The 23,797-nt window shown below is 50.7% G+C and overlaps 2 protein-coding genes across 4 annotated transcripts; one reads left to right on the forward strand and one right to left on the reverse strand.

The window, feature by feature from the left end:
- Positions 1-4,256: 4,256 nt before the first annotated feature.
- On the reverse strand, positions 4,257-23,668 carry LOC118581936 (protein FAM187B-like). Of its 2 annotated transcripts, XM_036184359.1 has the most exons (4): positions 23,463-23,668; positions 7,477-7,610; positions 6,657-6,861; positions 4,257-5,465 (listed from the first exon to the last, which is right to left on the reverse strand). In XM_036184359.1, exon 4 carries the CDS (start codon positions 5,276-5,278, stop codon positions 4,502-4,504), a length of 777 nt encoding a protein of 258 aa, XP_036040252.1. In that variant the 5' UTR covers positions 5,279-5,465; positions 6,657-6,861; positions 7,477-7,610; positions 23,463-23,668; the 3' UTR covers positions 4,257-4,501. The 2 variants fall into 2 exon arrangements, with proteins under 2 accessions (XP_036040252.1, XP_036040338.1); XM_036184445.1 differs by lacking the exons at positions 7,477-7,610; positions 23,463-23,668 and adding an exon at positions 7,280-7,312.
- On the forward strand, positions 7,450-23,240 carry Lsr (lipolysis stimulated lipoprotein receptor). Of its 2 annotated transcripts, XM_036178750.1 has the most exons (10): positions 7,450-7,840; positions 8,731-9,075; positions 15,045-15,164; positions 18,128-18,184; positions 18,763-18,909; positions 21,697-21,864; positions 21,980-22,039; positions 22,120-22,251; positions 22,398-23,026; positions 23,114-23,240. In XM_036178750.1, exons 1-10 carry the CDS (start codon positions 7,747-7,749, stop codon positions 23,147-23,149), a joined length of 1,788 nt encoding a protein of 595 aa, XP_036034643.1. In that variant the 5' UTR covers positions 7,450-7,746; the 3' UTR covers positions 23,150-23,240. The 2 variants fall into 2 exon arrangements, with proteins under 2 accessions (XP_036034643.1, XP_036034728.1); XM_036178835.1 differs by lacking the exon at positions 18,128-18,184.
- Positions 23,669-23,797: the final 129 nt, after the last annotated feature.

The following is a 23,797-nucleotide window of genomic DNA, read 5'->3' on the forward strand; positions in this document are numbered from 1 at the left end:
ACGCTTCCCTCAAGATATCTGCAAAATTCAATTGATCTTAAATTAATACATATTGGTCACAGTTTCTTCCGCCCCCAAATCTTTCCCTAAGCGCTTTTTCAGACAGGAAACTTGAGGTGATTCTAGAAATGCAGTTGTCACTTCTAATAAAGAAGCGAGGCTTCTGACACCTTCATATCACATGAGGTCACATGTTACCATCCCTGTCTGTCATGGCAGTTACATTTTAGAAAGTTGCTAGAAAGATGAACGTGTAGTAATTGCTCCTAAAGGAAACAGCCTCTGGCCGTTTGGATGTCCTCAGCTAGTCCACACAGAACTGAGCTTTTATGGAGATTTTTGCTTAAAACTACCCGATATTTTTTTTGGGGGGGTACTTTAATTTCAGCTGTTGTTTACATTTATTTACTTATGTGTATGTGTGTGTTGAGTGACAAAACTTTTCCTGGGAGGGGTTGGGGATTTAGCTTAGTGGTAGAGCACTTGCCTACCAAGTGCAAGGCCCTGGGTTCGATCCTCAGCTCTGAAAAAAAAAGAAAAAAAAAAACTTTTCTTGGGGAGTTGCTATACACACACACACACACACACACACAGCCCACCCCGGCATGGGTGACAGCTCACACAGCTAGAACCTGGAGCCCACTGCACAGCCTGCAGGCCGCACAACAGGTTGGAGAGTGTCCTTTCCCCGTGCCTTGGTACCGCAGCTCAGCTTGCTTCTGCTTCTTCCAGGCAGCTGGTGTGGTCTCAGAATCTTCTCTATAACTTTTATTGCTGACTCTGGCAGGGTGGGGCCTAGTGAATCTGGCCAGTTTCAGGGACTTCCTGAAGCTGTTTTGAGATGTTTGCCTTCCTGCTTAAGACGCTTTCCTGCAGGGTGGGATGTGTCAATCTGGGAGGAGACTGTTAATAGAGCATTGGGTGTACCTGCACAAGCCTGAGTGTGATTACAGGCAAACATGTAGCATGGTGACAGTGTGTCAAAGTCATTTCTTTTTCTCCACCAAACTCAGGTTGTCGGATTTGGTGGCAAGCACTTTTACCCACTGAGCCATCCTGAAGATCTTATTTTGTTTTTTTGAGACAGAGTCTCACTGTGTAGCCCTAGCTGGCCTGGATTCTCTTTGTAGACCAGGCTGTCCTTGAAGTTACAGAAATCTACCAAATGCTGGGATTAACTTAAAAGGATAGTACTGCTCCTATAGACATAAAATGATAATGAATGGAACTAAAGATGGCGGCCGTGCCTATAATCCCAGTACTTAGGAGGCAGAGGTAGGAAGACACTGACTTCAAGGCCAGTCTGGGCTAATGAAAGCCTGCCTCAAAAGACTAAGAGCTGGGAGTGTTCTAGAATGCACAAAGCCTTGAGTAGGCTAGCCACAAAAAAAAAAAAAAAAACCAAAAACAAAAACAAAAACAAAAAAAAAAAAACATACTACAGCAATATACAGAGTCTTGGTCAGTGTTCTATTGCTATGAAGAGACACCATGACCACGGAAACTCAAACAGGATGGCATTTCATTAGGGGTGGTTCAGAGGTTCAGTGCATTATCATCATGGCGGGAAGCATGGCTGCAGGCAGGCATGGTGCTGGAGAAGAAGCTGGGAGTTCTACATCTGCATCCACAGGCAGCAGGAAGAGAGATAGACCCTGGGCTTGGCTTGGGCTTTTGAGAACCTCAGAGCCTCCTCCCCAGTGACACACTTCCTCCAACAAGGCCACACCTCCTAGTCCTTTCAAATAGTGCCACTCCCTGGTGAGCAAACATTCCAATCTAGGAGCCTGTGGGGTCATTCTCATTCAAATCACCGGAAGAAGCTAAAGCCAAAACTTCTTGATGCTTTGATGGAATGGGTAAATTTGTGGAAAAAAAATTCAACCACACTATCACAAGAAAAAAGCAACAGTTTTATATTTGCAACTAAAGAAGTTAACTCAGTAATATATATGTACACACACACACACACCCAAGCTCAGAAACAGTTACCAACAAGTGCTTCCAAATATGTTACAACCAGCTGCTCTCTGCTTCTTGTCCCAAGATAAGAGGTGAGGAGATCCAGCGACCACGGAGCCTACCCTCACCATATCTGCACTTTCACGATGGACTGTATCCCTGCACACTATGCAATGTGACCAGCCAGCCTCCTGCTCCTGTTTACATGCCTTCCCTGCCTGCTATCACGTCTTCCACAATCAACTGTCTCCCTCTGGAACACAACAGCAAATGTGGATCTGGCCCCCAGAATCAAGCTGTGCCAGGTACTTTTATGTCGATGTGATGAAACACTGTGACCAAGTCAATTTACAGAATGAAGAGTACATTTGGGCTTATGGTGCCAGAGGGCTAACTACCATGGAGGGGAGGCTTAACAGCAAGCAGCGGGCATGCCAGTGGGAGCAGGAAGCTGAGAGATCAGATTTCAATCCCATCCAAAGCAGAGAAGAAACGGGAAGTGGAGTGAGGCCTTAACCTCTCCAAGCCTGCCTCCAATGATGGACTTCCTCCAGCAAGGCTGCTCCTCCCTGGAACTTGTCCAATGGTGCCACCAACTGGCGATCAAGTGTTTTCCTTTTGGGTGGGGGGGGTGTTAAAGGTTTATTTATTTATTATGTATACGGTGTTCTGCCCTCATGTATGTACCAGATCTCATTAAAGATGGTTGTGAGCCACCATGTGGTTGCTGGGAATTGAACTGAGGTCCTCTAGAAGAGCAGTCAGTGCTCTTATCTTAACCTCTGATCCGTCTCTCCAATTACCCCTCACCAAATTTCTCTCTCTCTTTTTTAAAAAGATTTATTTATTTATTATGTATACGGTATTCTATCTGCATATATTCCTGCAGGCCAGAAGAGGGCACCAGATCTCATTACAGATGGTTGTGAGCCACCATGTGGTTGCTGGGAATTGAACTCAGGACCTTTGGAAGAAAGAGCAAGCAGTGCTCTTAACCTCTGAGCCATCTCTCCAGCCCCAAATTTCTCATTTTAAACCACCAGTCTGACAGAATGAAAAGGAGGAAAAAATGCAAGCACCCACTAGGAAAGACCAAGACTAACAACAGAGCCTGACCCAGGAAGCCAAGTGGAGAGGGACATTCCAACGAACTTCACATGCCTGAAGTCGACATTTTCATTTTAGAAGAGCCATTTAGGGCATGGTTCTCAATCTGTGGGTCACAACCATAGGAAAACATGTATTTCCAATGGTTTTAGGAACTGAGACACCACTCAGTAGCAAAATTACAGTTATGAAGTAGCAACAAAAATAATTTTATGATTGTGGATCACCACAACATGAGGAATTGTATTAAAGGGTCACAACATTAGGAAGGTTGAGAACCACTGATTTAAGGGCTAAAGGAGTAGCTGAGCCATTAAAAGCATTAGCTGCTCTTCCAGAGGACTCAAGTTTGAATCCCAGGCACCACATGAAGGGCCACCACCTCTGTATCTCCAGTTCCAGGCAATCCATTGGCCTCTGTGAGCACTACACACATGGAGTGCACATAAATACATGCACATAAAACGCCCATACACATAAAATAAAAATAAATCTTACATAAAAAATTAACTATGTGAGTCTTACGAGGATTTTTTTAAAAAGCAGTTAAAAGGAACCACACTATCCTCCTCAGCTGTAATAACCAAGGACAGTCACCAGGGAACGTCCAATAAGCTGTCTTCCAGAAAGTTCTCTAAATCTATGATTTTGGTTATTTGCTTGTTTTGTTTTGCTTGTTTGTTTTGGGCTTTTATTTACTTGCTTTCTTTTTGGAGATAGGGTCTCACTACATAGCTCTGGCTGTCCTAATAAATCTATGTTTTTACCAATAGTTTTTGCATGCAATACACAGCTGTTGATATTTCTTTGTTTAATAATTATTCCATCATACCATGACCCTTCACCTACTTACATAAAATATTGACAGAGGAAGAAACAAATGTGTTCCAGGCATGGTGCTGCATGCTTTTCATGCCAATATTCAGGAGGCAGAGCCAGGGAGATCTCTTGTGAGTTTAAAGCCATCCTGAGTTTATAGCAAGTTCCAGGCTAGCCAGGGCTATACAGTGAGACCTTGTCTCAAAAAAGAAATAGAAAGAGAAAGGTCTAAGACACATGGCATTGGTACAAGGAGACAGGGGCAAACCATATTCATCAGGGTCCAGTCAGCAGACAGGACCCACATCCATGTTTACACTGATGAGCCTGGGCCTGAGACTCTGGCTCCAGGTTGCCTGTGTGGGCAGAGAATTGGTCTCTGGTCAGTCACCACCTTCCTCAGCTTCTCTTGCCCAGATCCCAGTTCAGAGGAGATTTCTGGTGTGGAAATATCTAAGCAAACCAGTCACTCTAGGCTCTCACTGACCGTGAAGGCTTCTGGGTGTGGAGGAAGAGTTTGTCTACTGGATGGAGACCCCGAGCAACAGAAAGCGCCCCCTCCCCAGACCAGCACTGACAGAGGCCTAAGAGAAGGCTGTTGGCCCTGTTCTGGTTACCTGTAGATGGAAGCCAAGGGACAGCTGAGCCACTCGTAGTTGGTGTTTTTGTCCAGCTGATGAGTGTCAAAGACAAAGTACGGCTGGTTGATTTCTGTGGCGATGTCACAGGGCACCTGGCAGGCTTGTAGCTGGAGTTCAGGCTGCAGGCGGTTGTGGGTCACCTTCTCCCCTCTCAGGTAGAGCCAGCAGGGCATGGATTTTCCTAGGGGCTCCTCCACATAGCAGTAGCCTAGACGTTTGCGCTCACCCGGCTTTTCGCAACCGTTACAGTCTTGCCAAGGATCCCAGCGGGTAAAAACGAGTACCTCGCCTCCTAGGTTCATGGTCTCATTTCCCATGGGCTTTTGACCCAGGTCTTTGTGTGTAATATGCAGCAGAGCTATATCCTGAAAGTCAATCTCATATTCCACCACACGGGTCATGTGACCATCTAGGCAGCGGTAGAGCCCCGTCTGGAAGGGCTGAGGGCTGGATAACTGCAGGTTGCTCCCAGGCAGTATCTTCACATTAGGCATGGAGTTGAGCATGGACAGTTTGTCCTCCAGAGATGAATAAAAATACCATAGTGCTTTGTGGTGGTTACACTCCAGGATCACGTCATTGCCCGAGAGCAGGGCGTACTGGCACACATTCTTGTAGGGACAGTTGATTAGTTTCTGGGCCCACAGCATGGGAAGAGAAAGACTAACCAGCCACAGAGTGGCCAGCATGGCTGAGTAAGAGTACAGAAGGAACTTTAGAACCTTCTTGGGCACTGTGACATCACCCATAGAACTTGAATGCTTAGCCCTGTGTACCACGGTCCAGCAAATCTATAAAACTTGGGCTGGGGAGATGCTCAACAGTTAACACCAATTGCTCTTCCAGAGGACCTGGGATTGGTTCCCAGCACCCACATGGCAGTCCACACATGTCTGTGATTCCAATCACAGAGGATATGATGCCCTCTTCTGGCTTCTGTGGACACAGACATACATGCAGGCAGACACATGAATATAAAATAAAATCTGAATGAAATATGTGTGTGTAAGTTATCCCCAGGAAGTAGATAGAATGAACTCAAAAGGCAAGTTATTCAGCATTACATGTCCAGTACATGAAGATAGTGGTGTGCTTTGAACCCAAACATCCCCTACAGTTTACACATTTGGGTCCCAGATGGTGGTGCTAATATTGATGGTATTGAAAACCTTAGTGTTTATAGGCATTGCTTATATGCTACTAACTATAACTGACCATGTAGCCCCGCGGAACCACAGAAGGGCCGGGAAATGTAGGGTGGAATATTTGCTAAGCAGGATTGTCTTTAGGATGGTGAAAATATGACTTGTAAAATAATCAGATGACAGTGAATGATTCAAAGGGGAAAAAGTGGGAGAGAGAAGTTGAGGATAAGCCCGCCCTGGGATATATGCTGAAACCCTACTCTCAGACTTTCATGCTGTAAAACTGTTGAGTGAAAAATGGGGTGGTTAGAGTGGGTTCTAATCTAATACAGATTCTTTCTTTCCTATGTTGAAGATGATGGATGACCAAGTCTTAAATATCGATAACATATTGATAGTGACGTATACAAAACACACAGTAACGCATATTACTGGTTTTAAAATGGCGATTTCCTTTTTTTTTTTTTTTTTTTTTTTTGGTTTTCGAGACAGGGTTTCTCTGTGTAGCTTTGCGCCTTTCCTGGAACTTGCTTTGTAGACCAGGCTGGCCTTGAACTCACAGAGATCCGCCTGCCTCTGCCTCCCAAGTGCTGGGATTAAAGGCGTGCACCACCACCGCCTGGAGATTTCCTCTATTTTAAAAAAAGCATGATGGCTCATGAGCAGGGTGAAATTTTATGAGAAGCCTTTGCCTATGAATGCGGCCCTAAGGAAAATGGGATGAGGCGTTCGCAGCAGGAAGGGAATTCTGGTAGCGAAACCAGACGCGTGAAAGTCTGATTCAGGACCAGCCAGGCCAGTGTGGTTGACGTCAACTAAGCGAAGAGAGCAAGTAACGTTGGGGAGGGACATTCAGGCCAGTGTGAGTATTTGGATTTTGCTTGGGAGTAAGGAGGGACTACGGGAGATTTCTGAGCGGAAGCATGTGACCTGACACGAGTTTTACAAGACACACAATAAAATGATCGGGTTCCCAACCCACCAGGCAATGGCCAGTTCACAATTTCCTAGGATGCGTTTCTCCTCGGCGCCACCAGGAGGTAGCAGAGTAACGCTGAGAAGGGCGAGAGCCTCTGGCGGCGCCCCGGGTGCAGGTGACGGCCTGGGAACCTTTGAACCGAAACAGGTCTCCCGGTCTCCAGTCTTGGCTCAGCGCCTTTAAGTATCAGAACTTCCGGAAGCCTGACCTAGAGTGAGGGATGTCCGGGGGGAGGTGGAAAAGAAACAAGTTAAGGAAACTGCCGAAGTACGACTGCAACTTTTTCAAAGGTTTTGTCCCCATGAGCATCGCCTGCGGGGCCAGAGCATTCCTCCTAGGGGGACCTCATTGATTCCTTGAGTCATCCAACTTGGGAGCCCAGAAAGCCCCGCGACACCTCCTCCACCCGGACGAGAGTGGGAAGGCAGGCGGCGTCAGCGACACGCCTCTGCCAGCCGGGACCTAGCTGGGCCTGGCACCTCCCCGCAGGGCGCACCTAGGCGGGTCCATCGGCGCCGGGGACAGGGGTGTGGACCCGCAGCGAACAGGTGCGCGACAGGGCCGGCCCCTCTCGGCAGGTGGAGCACCCCCAGAGGGTCTCTGTTTTCAGGGAGCACAGGTCCTACCAACTTTGGCCAGAGCAGCAGGTGGCTGCACAGGTCTCCTGGGGTGCGGGAGCCCTCCTGGCTAAGCTGACCGCTTGGTTCAGGCCCTGGGGGCAGGAGCGCACCTGAGTCAGCCCACTTCCGGGGAGGGAGGCCCGCAAGCCCCTCCCCTGCCGCCCACCCCCAAGCCCAGCCCCGAGGCTCCCACCCTTGTGTACCTGGGCGGATCCATTCCTGGGAATGAGCAGGGGGAGGAGTGACCCGTAGAGCCACCGCGCGCCGGGGTCAGTTGTCCTGGGAAACCCGAAGGCATGAGTTTCGTCCAAGTTTTTTTTGTAGGTTAGAACTCCTTCTGTGTGGAGAAAATGGACTTGGATTAGGGTCCGGGTGGAGCAAGCACCCTTCTCGGCCTTGGTGCTCGCCGCGCCCCCTACTCTTGGGATACTTGGGAGGGGACGCGCGGGCTCCGTCGCTGCTAGACGGCCGCGATGGCGCCCGTGCCCAGCGCGCGTTTGGGGGCGCCTGGCTCCCGGCCGGCCACTATGCTCTTCCTGTGGCTCTTTCTCATCACTTACTGTCCAGGTAAGGAATGGGGTCCCCGGTGCTGTGGGACGACGGGAGGACACTACAGGAGGTGGATGGAGAGGGCTGAGGTTTTTACCGTCCTGGAGGAGCCGGAACCAACGGGGGCGGGGGATGATGGCTAGTTTCAGGGGCGTAGATTCGAGACCACCAGATCCCGCCTGGTTGGGAAGACCCCTGTATGCCAGAGATAGGGAATTTTTTCTTATATTGGCGCGTCCAGCCCTCTCCTCCGCCTTTGTTGGAGATAACAGGAAGTGAAACTCTGGGAATCCTAAGCCTGAGAACTGTACGGAGAAGGGGCCCCTTTGTGGGACAGTAGCAAAGCTCCCCCCACCCCAATCACGGGAAAGGCCAGGCACTGGGATCTTGGGCACACCCCAAGATTTCTAAGTGTGGGGGTAACGGGGAGAGGGCACTCGAGGGCTACATCAGACGTTTCCCGAAAGAAGAGCTTGAGAAACAGTACCTTGGCTTAGAGTGGGTGTGGAATTGGGGACTCCCTACCCCACCCACCTCCCGGGTATCTGTGGGGTGGACTTTTGAACCTCTAACCACCTCGGATGGCCAGCGCTCACCTACATAAATGTTGGCTTGGGTGGGGGCCGAAAGGTTCTATCTGCTGCGTTTGCGTGTGCATTTTGATGAGTCTCTGAGTAGGGAGAGGTAGACAGAGTATTCCAGGGACCTGGCCCGTGGAGCTACATATTTATCACTTTTCAGCCCCAAGGGTGTATAAAGTGGGCATATCCAATCTGTCTGACCAGTCTAAAGGATTAATGACTATGCCAAGTGCTATGAAACAACAACAAAAAATAACCGCACACATTGTCAGGTGTGGCTCCTTGCTGTTGTGGTACCCACTGGGCTGACCCTCCTCTTTCTCCCAGCTCCTGCCAGCACCATCCAGGTGACTGTGTCTGACCCCTACCACGTAGTGATCCTGTTCCAGCCAGTGACACTGCCCTGCACCTATCAGATGAGCAACTCAATCTCATCCCCCATCGTGATCTGGAAGTACAAGTCATTCTGCCGAGACCGCGTGGCTGATGCCTTCTCCCCTGCCAGCGTGGAGAACCAGATAAATGCCCAGCTGGTAGCTGGCAACCCTGGCTACAACCCCTATGTGGAGTGCCAGGACAGTGTACGCACTGTTAGGGTGGTAGCCACCAAGCAGGGCAATGCCGTGACCCTAGGAGACTACTACCAGGGCAGGAGGATCACCATCACAGGAAGTATGTGGGGCAAGGCGGGCGGGAGGAGGCCGGGTGGGTGGTGGGGTGAGAGTGTGTGAGTGTCTCAGTGGACTAATGAAGGGAGGGATCCTTCCATTTACCCACCTGTCCACCCATTCTCCCATCCATCTACCAATCCCTCCACCTGTTCTTTCAATCACCTGCCCACACATCCATCACCCACATATCACCTATCCTCCGTCTATCCTTTCATCCCATTACCCCACAATACAGCCCCTACCACATAACAGGTTTGTTCCAGGCTCTGAAAACACAGACAGAAATAAAGCCATCACATCACTCTCCTGTGGAGCTCACAGTGTTGTAAGGGAGACATACCCAACATACAATGTCAGAAACTTGCAGATTTAAAACAAACAACCTAGTGGAGATCAAAGTGGGGATTTCTTTTATAATTAATACTAAAAATGCCAGCAATAAGAAATACACTGCAGCCAGCTGTAGTGGGTGGCTCACGCCTATAATCCTAGCACTTGGGAGGCGGAGGCTGAAGAATCTTAAGGTCAAGACCAGCTTGTGCTGCATGTAGTGAGACCCAAGGCCTGATTCAACTTGGAGTGGATTAACTCAGACCACACAGCAACTGAGTCACTCCATTCTATCATTGTCATATTTTCAGAGGCCCTACAGAGGAGTGACTTGCTGGGAGCTACACATCCTAACTCCACCACTGTAGGCCTAGTGTCCAATCATTTGTTCATTCATTCATTCTAGGCAGGGGCTCTACCACTGAGCCACACCCCCAGCCCCTCACTGGGGGATTCTAGGCAAAGGCTCTACCACTGAGCCACACCCCAGCCCCTCACTGGGGGATTCTAGGCAGGGGCTCTACCACTGAGCCACACCCCAGCCCCTCACTGGGGGATTCTAGGCAGGGGCTCTACCACTGAATTACATCCACAGCCATTGACTTGGTGTTTGTCAAGGATCTGCTGTGTCCCGGGTGCTGTTAGAAGCACTGGGAATACAGTGGTAAGCAGAAGAGCTCTGGTCCTGCTCCTGCCCTAAATTACCTTCTAGAGGTGACATTTTGGCAGTGAGGAGATGACTTAGGAAGACAGAGTGCTGGCATGGTGGTGCACGCCTGTAATCCTAGCACTGGGGAGCTGGGTTAGGAGTTAGAACCCATCTCAGCTATGTAGCAAGTTGGAGGCCAGCCTGGGTACATGAGCCCCTGTCTCGGAGGATTTTGGTTTTTAATGTTTTTATTTTTTGGTCTTTCAAGATAGGTTTCTCTGTGTAGCTTTTAGAGCCTGCTCGCTCTGTAGCCCAGGCTGGCCTCGAACTCACAGAGATCCGCCTGCCGGCGTGCACCACCGCCCGGCTCTTTTTGAAAGTGTGGAGCTTTCAGGTAGTTTTACAAGGCCCAAAGAAAGGAGCGTTTGGTTGTGTGTGCTGAATGACTTGGGTGTGTCATCTTTCAGTGTTACTCTGAAGAACCCAAAGGGCAGACACAGGGATGGCAGTGACCAGGGTGCAGGCACCCAGGTAGTGGATGTGTCCACCCATTCTTAGCCTTAGAGGATTGGCTTTAATTCTGTGTGGGAGCACAGGAGGCAGGGTTACTCTTTACAGATCCCGGGAAACCAGGCTGTAGAGTGTGCCCTCTCCATATCAGATCACAGATGAAAGGTGGTCCCAGGTCATCAGGTCCTAAGGAATTGCCTTGAATCTCCATGGAAACTCACCTAGGCCTCCAGCTGCCCTTGAAGTTGGGGAGAGGTTGAGTTCCTTAGGGGCTCACACTGGGCCTAATTGCCCAACAGTCATCAGGACACCACAAATACAGAAGGCTGGTTGGGCCTGGGTCTCCTCTGAGGGATGAAAAACTCAAGAATGTCCATCAGGATATATCCTGGGGGACCCTCATGACCCAGAGACCTCAAAGACTGGGTGTCTAGCTGGCTTACTTCAACAGTGGTAGGTAAGTGGCTATCCTTTCGAAAGTCCAAGTGGCTGTGGGAGCTTCCTTCCTCTTCAGTTTTGAGGATAAAGAGAGGTGGGCCTCTCGGTGGCATCCCTAGGCTCACCCACCCTCCTAATTTTTAAGAGTGAAAGTTAAGTGTAGCCTGCTTGTCCCTCGCTACTCCAGGCTGAGGCAGGGAAGCAGAAGCTCAAGGCCAGCTGGGCCACTTAGTGAGCTCTTGTCTCCAAATTAAAACAGTAAAAGGGCTGGAATGCAGCTGGTGGTATGGTACCCAATAGTGTGGGCATGGACACAGGTCCCCAGGAACTGCAAAAGAAAAAAGGGGTGGGAAAAGTCAGTGTCCATCCCCCAGTGCCTCTTCCTGTGTTTTATCACAGGCCCTCATGCTAACCTCTTCAGGCTGCTTGGAGCCGTGTCCCCCATTCCGAGCAGCACTGAATAGGACCCTGAGGACCTTTGAAATCCTGAGGCTCCCCTCTGCCATGTGTAAATAGGGAGTCAGGACGTAGCCATGGAAGAGCCCAGCCCCTGTGATCTTGGGGGCCAGCAGGGACCAGGAACAGGGTGTGCCCCACAGGAAGGAGGTGGGCCCAGGCCTCAGGAGTGATCAAAAGAAGCCGGAAAGCCTTACTGTTCATGGGTTCTGAAAACATCAGATGGGCCAAATACAATACAGCAAGGCCCAGGTCTGGTCCTGGAGGCCCTTGGTTTTAATGTCTGGCCTATGTAATCATTTCCTGTGGTGGGGGTTCCTTCTCACTCCATCTTTGGGCAGGACCCGCTGTAGAGTGCATAGGTTAGGGAAAAGCGATCAGATCTGTAGACCCATGGGCGACAGAACAGCCAGTGGGCCTCCCCACCAGCCAGTCCCATGGAATCAAGGTCCCCTCCCACCCACCCCCACCCATCATGGTATCTCCAAGAGCATTAACCATGGGTGTCCCAGCTCACAGCACCCAACACCCACTGTTGTATCCTAGACACATAAGTGGGAAATCATGGGTCCAGAAAGCCATAAAGAAAAATCTGGAATATTTAGGACAGTCTTAAGTTACTGAGTTTTTGAGGGTTTTATGAAAGGATGGATGTCTTCGTTGGAGGGGATCTGTGCATAACACCTCAGTCAACAATGGCCAGAAGTCAGTCTTCACTCCTCCAAGGTCACCCTGGGCAGCCTTCCCAGAGCTAAACAGCCCCCGCTTCCACGCCTGGCACCTTCTATCCCTCCCAGGTCGTGTCCTTTATACTGCTTCTCACCATCTGATAGGCAGTGTGCATTTTAGCTCTGGTCGGAAGTACACTGAGAACAACTTTCCTCCATGAAGTTTCTAGAATCGCTGAACAACTCTGAAACCGTTTGTGTCTGTCTTCTCCAGGATTTCACTCTGCAGCCCAGGCTGGCACCGAACTCACAATCCTGCTTCAGCCTCCCAAGTGCTGGAATTAATATTATCTATATCATCACATCTGGCTCAAGCTTTTGTTTTTATATTCAGCAAATTAAATGTGAGTTTGAGGCCAGCCTGCTCTGCATAGTGAGTTCCAAGCCAGCCAGTCTCAAAAAAGGAAGGAAGAAATAAAATAAGCCAATAAAGAACTAAACATACCTATTATAAAAAAAATTCCAAAACTAAGAAAGGAGTTATTTAAATGAGGTAAGTGGCATTGTTTACTATTCCTGTGCATTTCCTTGGCCTAGCTCAGTAGAAGCAAGATTCTCTGAGCAGCTTTAATTTGCTATGAGATTAAATATCATGGGGAATGCTTTTGAATGTTCCTGAGAGGTTAAGGCTGATTGCATGTTAGTGTTGTAAAATGAGTGTGACCTTGGAATCCCCTGGAAAGGCCAGGGAACCTCAGGGTGCTCTGGACACACTGAGAACCTTTGCTTTCTTTTCTTTGCTGTCTTTCTGTTTTGTTTGTTTGTTTGGAGACAGGGTTTCTCTGTGTACCTTTGGCTGTCCTGGAACTCACTTGGTAGCCCAGGCTGGCCTCAGACTCAGAGATCCACCTGCCTCTGCCTTCCAAGTGCTGGGACCAAAGGTGTGAGCCACCACCACCCCACTGAACCTTTGCTTTCTAATGAAGGTTACTTAAACACTTCCTGGGACATTCAGTGCAGTAATGTCTGTTGTTTGTTGGGGGACAGGGTTTGAGGTGGTCTCTCCAGGCTGGCTTCCAACAATCCATCCTCTTGCCTTAACCTCCCCAGTGCTAGCGATCATAGACATGCCACTCATACCCCCAGCCATGTTGAATACCGAAGGCATTTATTTGATAACCCGATGTCTGGAATGCTGGGACAAGCGATAAAAGCTAAGGAGAGAGATAGCCCTCCATGGAATCAGAGGTGACTGAGGCTGACTCCGTTCTGCCATATTGTCAGAGGTGAAGAAGTGGGAATTAGCATATGAGCAGGGTGGCAGGCGGCTGTCGGTGAGCAGAGAAGCCACGTCAGTTGGTGTGGCCAGGAAGAGTGCTCCTCCAGGTTGGGTTTGAGCAAGGAGAAGGAACCTAGCTGGATGAGCAGAAAAGATGGGCTGGAGGCCAGTGAGAGTGGGGATGACATTGACATAGCCAGTGGCCAGAGAACATGCTAAGGGTCTTGCAGGCCTGGGGTCTATGCTCGGCATGATCTAGATGGATTTTGGAAAGGGGTTTCTTTTGAGGGAGCTTTAGCCTTTCATAGCTGGTGTCCCAGTAGGTGCCAGGTACCAGGATTTGGGCAGCCACAGCTAACATGGGTGGGGTGGACAGACTGTCATGCAGGGTCCTAGGTCCATGGGACCAGGTGGCAGGCAGGTCATTAGGAGCCTATGCCTGAAAAGACCACAGCCATGATCCCCTGGGGTTCTGTTGGCTAGAAGAAATGCTTACCACTTGGGCAGAGCTTCCCTGTCCTGCTTTGCTAGGTGGAGGAAAGGATGTAACTAATTAGAGCCTGAGGAGTAGAGAGGAAACCGGATGTGCTAAAAGACTTTCATTAATGGTATAATTAGCAGGCTCCTCGCCTGGGGCTACAGCAGACCAGAGCGTCCCCAAGCCTGGGACCGACCTGGAATGTGGGGACAGAATGGGAGGGGGTGGGCTTGGAACTGGCAGTGCCTCTCCCACACCTGTCACACCCACTCCTTGGTGCCCAGGCATCTCCTATCTGGGATCTGGCCTAGTTAGCTTGGCTTCCTAGTTAGGCGCCTGCCCAGCCTCGAGGTCTGATGAGGGACGTGAGACTTGGGCTTTGGGACTTGGGAAGAAGGATGTGTCTGAGTTGAAGGCACAGGCACTGGAGTCAGACTGACCCTGCCTTTGGCTGGATTAGGTCATCACTCCACACCACGTGGCTCACCTCCAAAACCACAGTGATAATGATGCTCACCTCCTAGGCTTGTTTTGGCTGTTTTTGCTTCGTGTCTGGGGATCTAAGTCGGCCGCCCTGTGCTAGCGTTCTACCACTGAGCCACAGATGTCATACTTTAGCCCAAACTGGTGTTCAGCTTGAGACCATGCTGCCTTGGCCTCCTGAGTGTGGGATGAGCAGCCAGTGCCACCATGCCTGGCACCCACCCAGATGTTTTCAAATAACCCATGTTTGGTGTTTGATTTTAGCGGGGTGGGGTAGTGTCTGCAATTCCGGCACTTGGGAAGCTGAGTTTGGGAGGATTTCCAGTTCAAGGCCAGTCTGGGCGACATAGATACTGTATCAAACAAACAAAAACTACTGATTTAGTACTTATTTCATGTGTCTGATTTTTGCCTACATATACGTTATGTGCACTGTGTGCATGCCCAGTACCTGGGGAGGCGGGGGAGGGTGCTGGATCCCCTGGAACTAGAGTGCGGACGGTTGTGAGCTCTCCGTGTGGGTGCTGAGAACTCAGCAAAGGAGCAAGTGCTCTGAACTGCTGAGCCATTTCTGCAGCCCTGCACCCTTGCTCCCTTCCCTTGATATGGGGGAGGTTGGGGGAAGGACGGACAGACACCTTCCCCTGAGGTGTCTTCATACTGTCTCCTCCTGACCCAGATGCTGACCTGACATTCGAGCAGACGGCCTGGGGGGACAGTGGGGTGTATTACTGCTCTGTGGTCTCAGCCCAGGATCTGGATGGGAACAACGAGGCATACGCAGAGCTCATTGTCCTCGGTGAGTTCAGAGGGCCCTGGGGTGGGAGGAAGGGGGGGCGGGGACTGCTGCTCCTTTAGTCTACTCTTGTGTTTCCCCTCTGTCATCGAGCTATGTCGCCTGCTTCCCCCACCCACTTTGCGACACTGCCAGTCACTTGGGCTTCTCTGTGCCCTGCACCCCAGACAGAACCCTTCCCTATATGGCATTTCAAATCAGCCGGAGTGCGGGGTGGTGGCGCATGCCTTTAATCCCAGCACTCGGGAGGCAGAAGCAGGTGGATCTCTGTGAGTTTGAGGCCAGCCTGGTCTACAGAGCTAGTCCAGGACAGGCTCCAAAAGCTACAGAGAAACCCTGTCTTGAAAAAAAAGGAAAAAAAATTTTTTTTTTTTTAATTTTAAAAATTCAAATCAGCCAGAGCCAAAGTAAGAGTGGAGAGGACTGAGGAATCTACTGGCTTCTCGTTTTAAAAACACACGTGGAGGCAGGTGGGTCTCTGGTTTAGGCCAGCTTGGTCTACAGAGCGAGTTCCAGGGTAGGCAAATCTACAAAATAGAAAGACTCTGCCTCAAAAACAAACAACAAAAAAGTAAAAGGTAGCAGAGTTGATTGGTAGTGAGACCTCCCTTGACTGGGAGGGGTCGGTTCTAGATCCCTTGTAGAAAACAGTGGCGAACTCACATAGAAGCTGTAACCTTTCACTGTTCAAGGTTACTTAGAATAGCTGATAAGGCAAGTATGTTATAATGCAGGCTGTTACTTTGTTGCTGAGAGGATAACAGCAAGAAAACAAGTCCGCACATGTTTGATAAGGTGGTGTGTTCTGAGAGTGTGGTGGCCCTTGAAACCCTGCGCTTGGGAGCCAAGTCTTAAGCCACATAGTCCCTTTGAGGACAACCTACGCCATATTGAATTTCAGGTTGTCTGAGCTACACAGTGAATTTCTAGCTAGCCTGGGCTATATAGTGAGACCTGTTAAAAAGGGAGTGGGAACATCTTCTTTCAGATATTTTTCTATGTATTCAGGATTTGGAAGGCTAGCTATATAACTGAGATTGGACCTCCCTTCTGCCACATTCCCAGGGCTACAGTGTACCATGAACCCTTTGTCCAAACACAAAGTTTATCTTCTGTCCTTTTGGTGTTGGTGCTGTGTGTGATTTATGCAGTGTGTAGAAATTTGAGTCTGTAAAACAAGGCGGATGGCAGGGGCAGGGTAGTATCCCCAGGGTCTCCAGTGTGGCCAAGTGGTTTCCTTGCCTGGGCCAATCAGAAGTCATCCCTTAGTCTTGCATGGCATGTGCTGGATGTGAGAGGAAGCTTCAGTTGTGTGTTGCCATCCTCACATGTGAGCAAGTGTGATGCAAACAGATCCAGAGAGGGCTTGAGCCACAGGACAAAGGGTACTTGGTGGAATCCATCCTCTGATGACCTAGGGACCTTTATTGGCATGCACCATCAATAGTTCTTGGAGCTACTCGGGGTCTTACAAGTTTGGTGCCGTGTTTGTGGTTTATATCTAGTTGCTTATCTTATTAAAAATTGAATTAGGAACTTTTTTTTGAAACAAGGTCTCACCTTGTAGCCCAAATTGAAGTGGCGATCCTCCCATACCTCCTCCCTCTTAGGTACTCATAGCAGGTGCCGCACAACTGACTGAGACTGGGAAAATTTTAAAATCCCAAGGTAACTCACCTGCACAGTATTAGCCACCATAATGGTGACGGTAAGTCAGGGAGCCGGTGGAAACCCCGGCTGTGCCCTCAGAGGAAGAGGAGAGTATTCCTAGTGTCATGAGGCAAAGTTCTGGCCTCTTGGACCACATGTTTTAGGTTTTTAATCTGTTTCTTCTTTGTTGTGAGCTAGGATCTCATGTAACCTTCAATTCATTATGTAGCTAAGGCTTGTTTAAACCCCTGTTGTTCCTGCTTCAGTTAAGTGCATGTGCTCTGGAGAGAGGTGTGTTTGTGTAGAGCCATAGTTTCCTGTGTGTGTGTGTGTGTGTGTGTGTGTGTGTGTGTGTGTGTACATACTCTCCTGATGTTTGTGGGACACAGGACCTCCATAGCATCTGGGTCTTGAAACTCAACTTGTACGACCCAATTTGTGCACAGAGCTCACACCTCAAGGGTCACAGGCTCAGGACCATATACGACTTTAGTGTGCCTTCATGGCCCTTACTGCGTTGGAAAGACTATTGTGGGTGGAGTGGAGCTAGGTAGTAAGCACATGCTTCGCATTCATGAGGTCCTGGGTTCAACCTCCAGCGCTTCAAAAATACATACTATTCAAAATTTAACCTTGACACAACCTTTATTTGATAACTTCATACAAGTATATAATATGTTTTGGTCATATGCATGCACATAACCCACTTCCAACCCACTTTCAATTTGCCCCAGATACCCCCAACACACTCCTCCCAAATTCACCCGTTTTTTAAAAATAACCTGAGTCCTGTTCTTATTGGCTCTATGCTCACGGGTGGAGGACCATCCCCACTGGAGTATGGGCAAACCTAACCCGTGGCCACATCCCCAAAGAAAAGTGACTGACTTCCTCAGCAGCTGTAAGTTGCCAAAACTTCCTCATTTCGAGCCCTGAGTGGTGGCTCCTGTGATCCTGGAACTTTAGGAGGTGGAAGGCAGCAAGACTGCTTCAAGTTCCAGACCTGAACCACCATGTGAGACCATTTCAAACCAAAAATAAACAATTTTTGGTGGTCTCTCAAGTATACCTACCATGCCTGACAGGACCAGTGTAGGTGGAAGATGGGAGTGCCAGGCTGAGGCCAAACCCTTCAGATGGGACCCTTGTGACAGAGTGGAAGGCATAGCCCTCCAGCCAGGACAACCCTAGGTCACCACTGTCTCCATCACTGCTCAGGGCATGTTTTCCACTGTTGACACTGGCCGTTCTAAAGGGTTTTAAGGGCTTTGGCTGGCCATGGCCAACATAATCTTGTTTCTCTCTTGTCCCTCCAGGCAGGACCTCAGAGACCCCTGAGCTCCTACCTGGCTTTCGGGCGGGGCCCTTGGAAGGTATGGGGGTGGAATGCCTGATAGGGATTCTCTTGGGGGCTGATAGATTGCTTCTGTTTCTAGTATTTTCCCTACCCCCTAATCACTTCTCGCTGTGGACCTCCACTAAACCTGCCCCATTCTGTGACATCTAGTGGCCTGGCTGAGGGCTTGGGGTGGCCTGGGCTGGTTGAAGAGGTTCCGGGGTGTAGGCAAGGGACTCGAGTGACTGGCACCTGCTGTGTTCTTCTGGGTTGCAGGTATGGGCTGTGGCTTTCCCTTCCTGAAGGTGACTTTTGTATTGCTCCAGCCAGGCTCCTTCTTGCCCTCTGCTTTGTCTGCTGGAACTCAGGATAAGGTCTCCTGTGGGGACTTAACCTGGCTGTAGTGGGGTTGGCATCCCTCTATTGCTTTGCCCTAGTCTTGGGCACAGAGAACCAAGTGGTAGTTGCAGGTTCTCTGAGGAGCTTTGCAGCTAGTGCCTTGGCCCAGAGCTGGCTCCACACCACCCTGTGGAGCCTGGGTGCCCTGCCCATCCCTGTCCATCTTTGTCATTACTCAGGCCTCCCAGCTCAGAGCCCATTCTCCTTTCTCTGCAGATTGGCTCTTTGTCGTCGTGGTCTGCCTGGCAAGCTTCCTTCTCTTCCTCCTCCTGGGCATCTGCTGGTGCCAGTGCTGTCCCCACACCTGCTGCTGCTATGTCAGATGTCCCTGCTGCCCAGACAAGTGCTGCTGCCCTGAGGCCCGTAAGTACCCCTCACCTGCTTCCTGTACTGGAAGTCTACGGGCACATCAGATCTGGAGACCGAGGCAGTGTGGACAGCAGACCATGTAAGACTTGCTGCTCTCCATTATCGGTCACGTGCTTCAGCTTTTAATTTTAAGGTTGAGGCTTCTCTTGTGGTGCTAGGCAAACACTGCCACTGAGCTTCAGCCCTGACTCTGAGGTTTTTCTTTTGAGAGGATAATCTATGGCTGTGGTTCAAAAGCAAGACCACCAAGAATAGTAACGTCTAGCGTTATAAGATAGTGTTCACAGGAAAAGTAAAGCTTCCTTAAAACACAATCCAGGAGGAGTGGCAGTTTTTTTCCTAGGCAATCCCAGCACTGTGGGAAGGAAGGTAGAGACAAGATCTGAAGTTCAAGGCTAGCCTGGGCTACACAGGAGCCTGCCTCAACAACAACAACAAAAAAAACACAAAAACCTCAAGTGGAAAGGTAAGAAACCAAGCAGGGTTTGTAGGGCGCATCATTTCAGCCAACTTTAAGCAGCACACAACCACTCAAACTGCACGTGCCACATGGAGCCTGTCTTGAGACAGCCCTCACATCCAGGTAGGCACCTGTGAAGGGCTGGGGATAGAAATTGGGACCAGAAACGAAGGAAGCACATACCTAAAGCAGAGGAACAAGACGAGAAAGCGGGTGACTCCAGCTGCCTGTGCCTCTTAGGGGACAAAGCTGCTGGCCCTTTAGTTTTCCCTGGGAGGCTATTAGGATAGCTCTGCACCTTGGTGCATAGCCCACAGAAAAGAACAGGCCAAATGGGGCTTTGAGGCTAGCTAGGTGGGCAGAGCTCTGCACAGCGGGAGTTTGGTGGGGCCCACATAACGTGTTCCACACCTGCTCCTGTTGGCCACTGCCGTGAGCCAGTGTACAGGTCAAGGAGGCCTGCTGTGTACTGTGTGTGGCCTCTGAGCCATGTTCCCTTCTCTATTAGGGGTACAACCATTAAGGGACTGGAGTGAAGGTGCCAGACTGTATGCTTGAATGCTGCTCTCAAGGAGCAGTTCTTGATTAGTCCTTGTTACAGATGTGGAGGGGACCCCAAGAGCTACAACCACTAAGACAGGGACTTCATCCCAGAACCATACTTTATCCATCTCAACTCACGTGTCACATACCCACAGATTCATTGCCTCCCATGGGAGGGTCCTCCTGTGCATTCTGCCCCAGCTCCTACTGCTAATTATAACCCAGCCAGTCACCTTAACTAATGAAGGGGTTCCTCATGGGTAGAGCTGAGCACTTAAGTTTTCTGCCTCCAAATCAGAGGAGCAAGGAGCTTCTAAAGTCCCAAGCAGGGCCCAGTGACTTTTGTATTGGACCCAGACTCTCAAGCACTCTACCACTGACCTACATTCCTGGGCCTCTCTCTACTTATTTTGAGACAGCATCTTCCTAAATTACTCAAGCTAGCTGGCCTTAAAACTCTGTAGCCCTTTAAGACTGGAGAGATTAGCCCATACCCATAACCCCAGCATTCAGGAAGCATAGGCAGGTGGAACTCTATGAGTTTGGGACCAGGTGGGCTAAATCAGGCAGCTCACAACTGCCTGTGACTCCAGCTTCAGGGTATCTTACTCCTCTGGTCTCCAGGGGCACCTTCACTCAAATGCACACACCTATCCCCACCACACATACACAAATGAAAAATATAGAAATCCTGAGAACATCAACCAGATTCCAGGGAGCCAGGGCTGGTGTGATGGCTCAGTAAAGGCACTTGCGGCAAAGGATCTAAGCCCTGGGACCCACGTGGTAGGAGAGAACAGACTTCCAGAAGTTATGCTTCGACTTCCACACATGCTGTGGCACACACACACTAAATGTAGATGATGTTGATAAACAGTCAAAACCCTCTAGCTCTGACAGGCCTGGAACATGCTGTAATCCTCCTGCCTCAGCCTCCTAGGTAGCTGGTATTATAGGCCTGCACCACCAAGCCAGGCTGAATCCAGTGACTTGAGTTAGGAATTGCCACCAGGACCCAGCCTCTAGGCTGAGGATTTACCCTTGAGCTGTCTAGCCAGAATCAGCTGGGTGGGTAGTGTGGGGTGTGGCCAGCAGTTCGAAACCCTGGATGTGTGCACTACTCCTGGGTGCAGGCAAGGTAACTTCCGAAGCTCCTGTGTGCATGTCCTTGCCTGACTCCACGGTCACGACTTTTCCACAGTATGGGCTACACTGCCTCAGCTTATGTAGACAGGAGTGGTCCCGGAGTGGGGGCTTTTGGGGGGGGGGCAGTTTTATTTCTCTAAAGGGAATGACCTTGCCTACTATTGCCTTTAGGTGCAAGCCTGTTATTCTTAGTTTCTATGATAGCTGGGGCAGGAGGGTCACAAGTTCAAGGTCTGTCTTGGCTACACAATGAGTTTAAGATCTTCCTGGGCCACTTATAAAGAAAGCCTGTCTCAAGACAAAAAAAGTCTAGGGTTCTGGGATCCTTCCCCAGTACCAAAACACGGACAGACACACAGTCATCCTGGCATTTTGCATGAAGCCTTTCCATTGCCAGCCCTTGGCAGGGAACCATGTGCAGACTGGTGCCCTGATCTGCCAGTGTGCACCCATTCTCACATAGCTCCATGTGAGGTCAGATGGGAAGCAGGAACTTGGTGAAGGCTGGGTTCCCTAACCTATAGTATTGCAGGAATGAGATGGAGAGGCAAACTCATGTCCCCCAGAATCCCATTCCAGCATGGGACAGCATAGCTTCTGATCACCTTTCTCATCCCAATTTGCCCTCCCAGTTTATGCTGCCGGAAAAGCAGCCACCTCAGGTGTCCCCAGCATCTATGCCCCCAGCATCTACACCCACCTCTCTCCTGCCAAGACACCACCACCACCACCACCTGCCATGATTCCCATGGGCCCTCCCTACAGCAGGTACCCTGGAGACTTTGACAGGAACAGCTCAGGTAAGGCCTGGGGGGAAGCCAAACAAGGTGGGATAGGGCTGGAAGGGAGCATGGAAGACCGGGAGTGCCCTGCTCTGCTCCAAAGAGCAGTTACTGACAATGTGATTTCTACTAGTCGGTGGCCACAGCTCCCAGGTACCTCTGATGCGGGATGTGGATGGCAGTGTAACCTCAGGTAAAAAAACCTGTTGTTTTGAGGTTGAATGTGCCTGCATTTCCTCCCCTCCAAACCAATCACCTTGTTCCTCTCCTCAGAAGTAAGAAGTGGCTACAGGATACAGGCCAGCCAGCAGGACGACTCCATGAGGGTCCTATACTATATGGAGAAGGAGCTAGCCAACTTTGACCCTTCCCGACCTGGCCCTCCCAATGGCCGAGTGGAACGGGGTGAGCTGCAAACTTGGGTCTAAGGGGGGTGAAGCATGCTTGCTACCAATCTTGCCTTGCCTGCTGTGCTCCCAGGGGAGGGTGTGAGCCTATGGGTCACAAGGTTGGACCTATCTTAGTACCAGTGACATCTCCCTTCTCTACAGCCATGAGTGAAGTCACCTCCCTCCATGAAGATGACTGGAGATCTCGGCCTTCCAGGGGTCCTGCCCTTACCCCAATCCGGGATGAGGGGTGGAGTGGCCACTCGCCTCGGAGTCCCAGGATGTGGGAGCAGGAACCCCTTCAAGAACAGCCAAGGGGCTGCTGGGGATCGGGGCGGCCTCGGGCCCGCTCTGTAGATGCTCTGGATGATATCAACAGGCCTGGCTCCACTGAATCAGGAAGGTCTTCTCCCCCAAGTAGTGGGAGAAGAGGACGGGCCTATGCACCTCCCAGAAGCCGCAGCCGGGATGACCTCTACGACCCTGACGATCCCCGGGACTTGCCACATTCCCGAGATCCCCACTATTATGACGACTCGAGGTCTAGGGATCGGCGTGCTGACCCCAGGTCCCGTCCGAGATCCCGGGACCCTCGGGATGCTGGCTCCAGGTCACGGGACCCTCAGTATGATGGGCGACTATTAGAAGAGGCCTTAAAGAAAAAGGAGTCTGGAGAGCGAAGGCGGCTTTACAGGGAGGAAGATGAGGAAGAGGAAGGCCACTACCCCCCAGCGCCGCCTCCTTACTCAGAGACTGACTCGCAGGCCTCGAGGGAGCGGAGGATGAAAAAGGTGAGCCCGGACCCTCTGACTTCAGACCCTCCAGACCCTCCTCCCCAGCCCGTCCAGTTCACACTTTCTTCTTTTCTTCCTTTGCAGAATTTGGCCCTGAGTCGGGAAAGTTTAGTCGTCTGATCCCACGTTTTGTATGTAGCTTTTATACTTTTTTTTTAATTGGAGTACTGATGAAACTCTTTACCAAGACTAATAAAATACCTAATCACAAGTTCTAAGCGTCTGTTTTGCTGAGCGAGATGGGGGGGGCACGACCAGCGCAGGAAGGGACTAGACAGGCCTTCTGCCTTCTCTTTGGCCTGCAGCCTGGAGTACGTGCCCCTTGCCGCCTCCGCCCTGCCCCGCCCCAGCGTGCGCATGCGCTCCGCATCCGGGAGCGCGCGCGCGCGTTCCCCCCCCCCCCCAAAGTCCTGTGGTCTCCCCCACGACCTACTTTACAGTCTTCAAGCCCTGTGACCCCGGCGATCTGAGCCCCGCGTGCGTGTGGCCCGGCATTCTAGCCCGGCCCGCGTTCCAGCCCGTGGTGGTCCCTGCTGAGTCCCCGGGCCCAAGCGCGTGCGCGCCCGGCCGCCACCAGAGACAGACAGCGCGCGCGTCCCCGGGGCCTGCCCTCGCCTCCCCTCCCCCGCGCGCGTCCGCCCCGGGATCGCGCCGTCGCCGCCACCGCGCGCGCGCAGCTCCAGTAAAGGAGGAAAGGAAAAAAAAAAAAAAAAAAAAGGAAAAAGAGAAAAGGGGGGGGGGAGAGAAAGCGGCGGCGGCTGCAGCCAC

Source organism: Onychomys torridus, chromosome 1 (genome assembly GCF_903995425.1).
Source record: "Onychomys torridus chromosome 1, mOncTor1.1, whole genome shotgun sequence".
Taxonomy (NCBI): domain Eukaryota; kingdom Metazoa; phylum Chordata; class Mammalia; order Rodentia; family Cricetidae; genus Onychomys; species Onychomys torridus.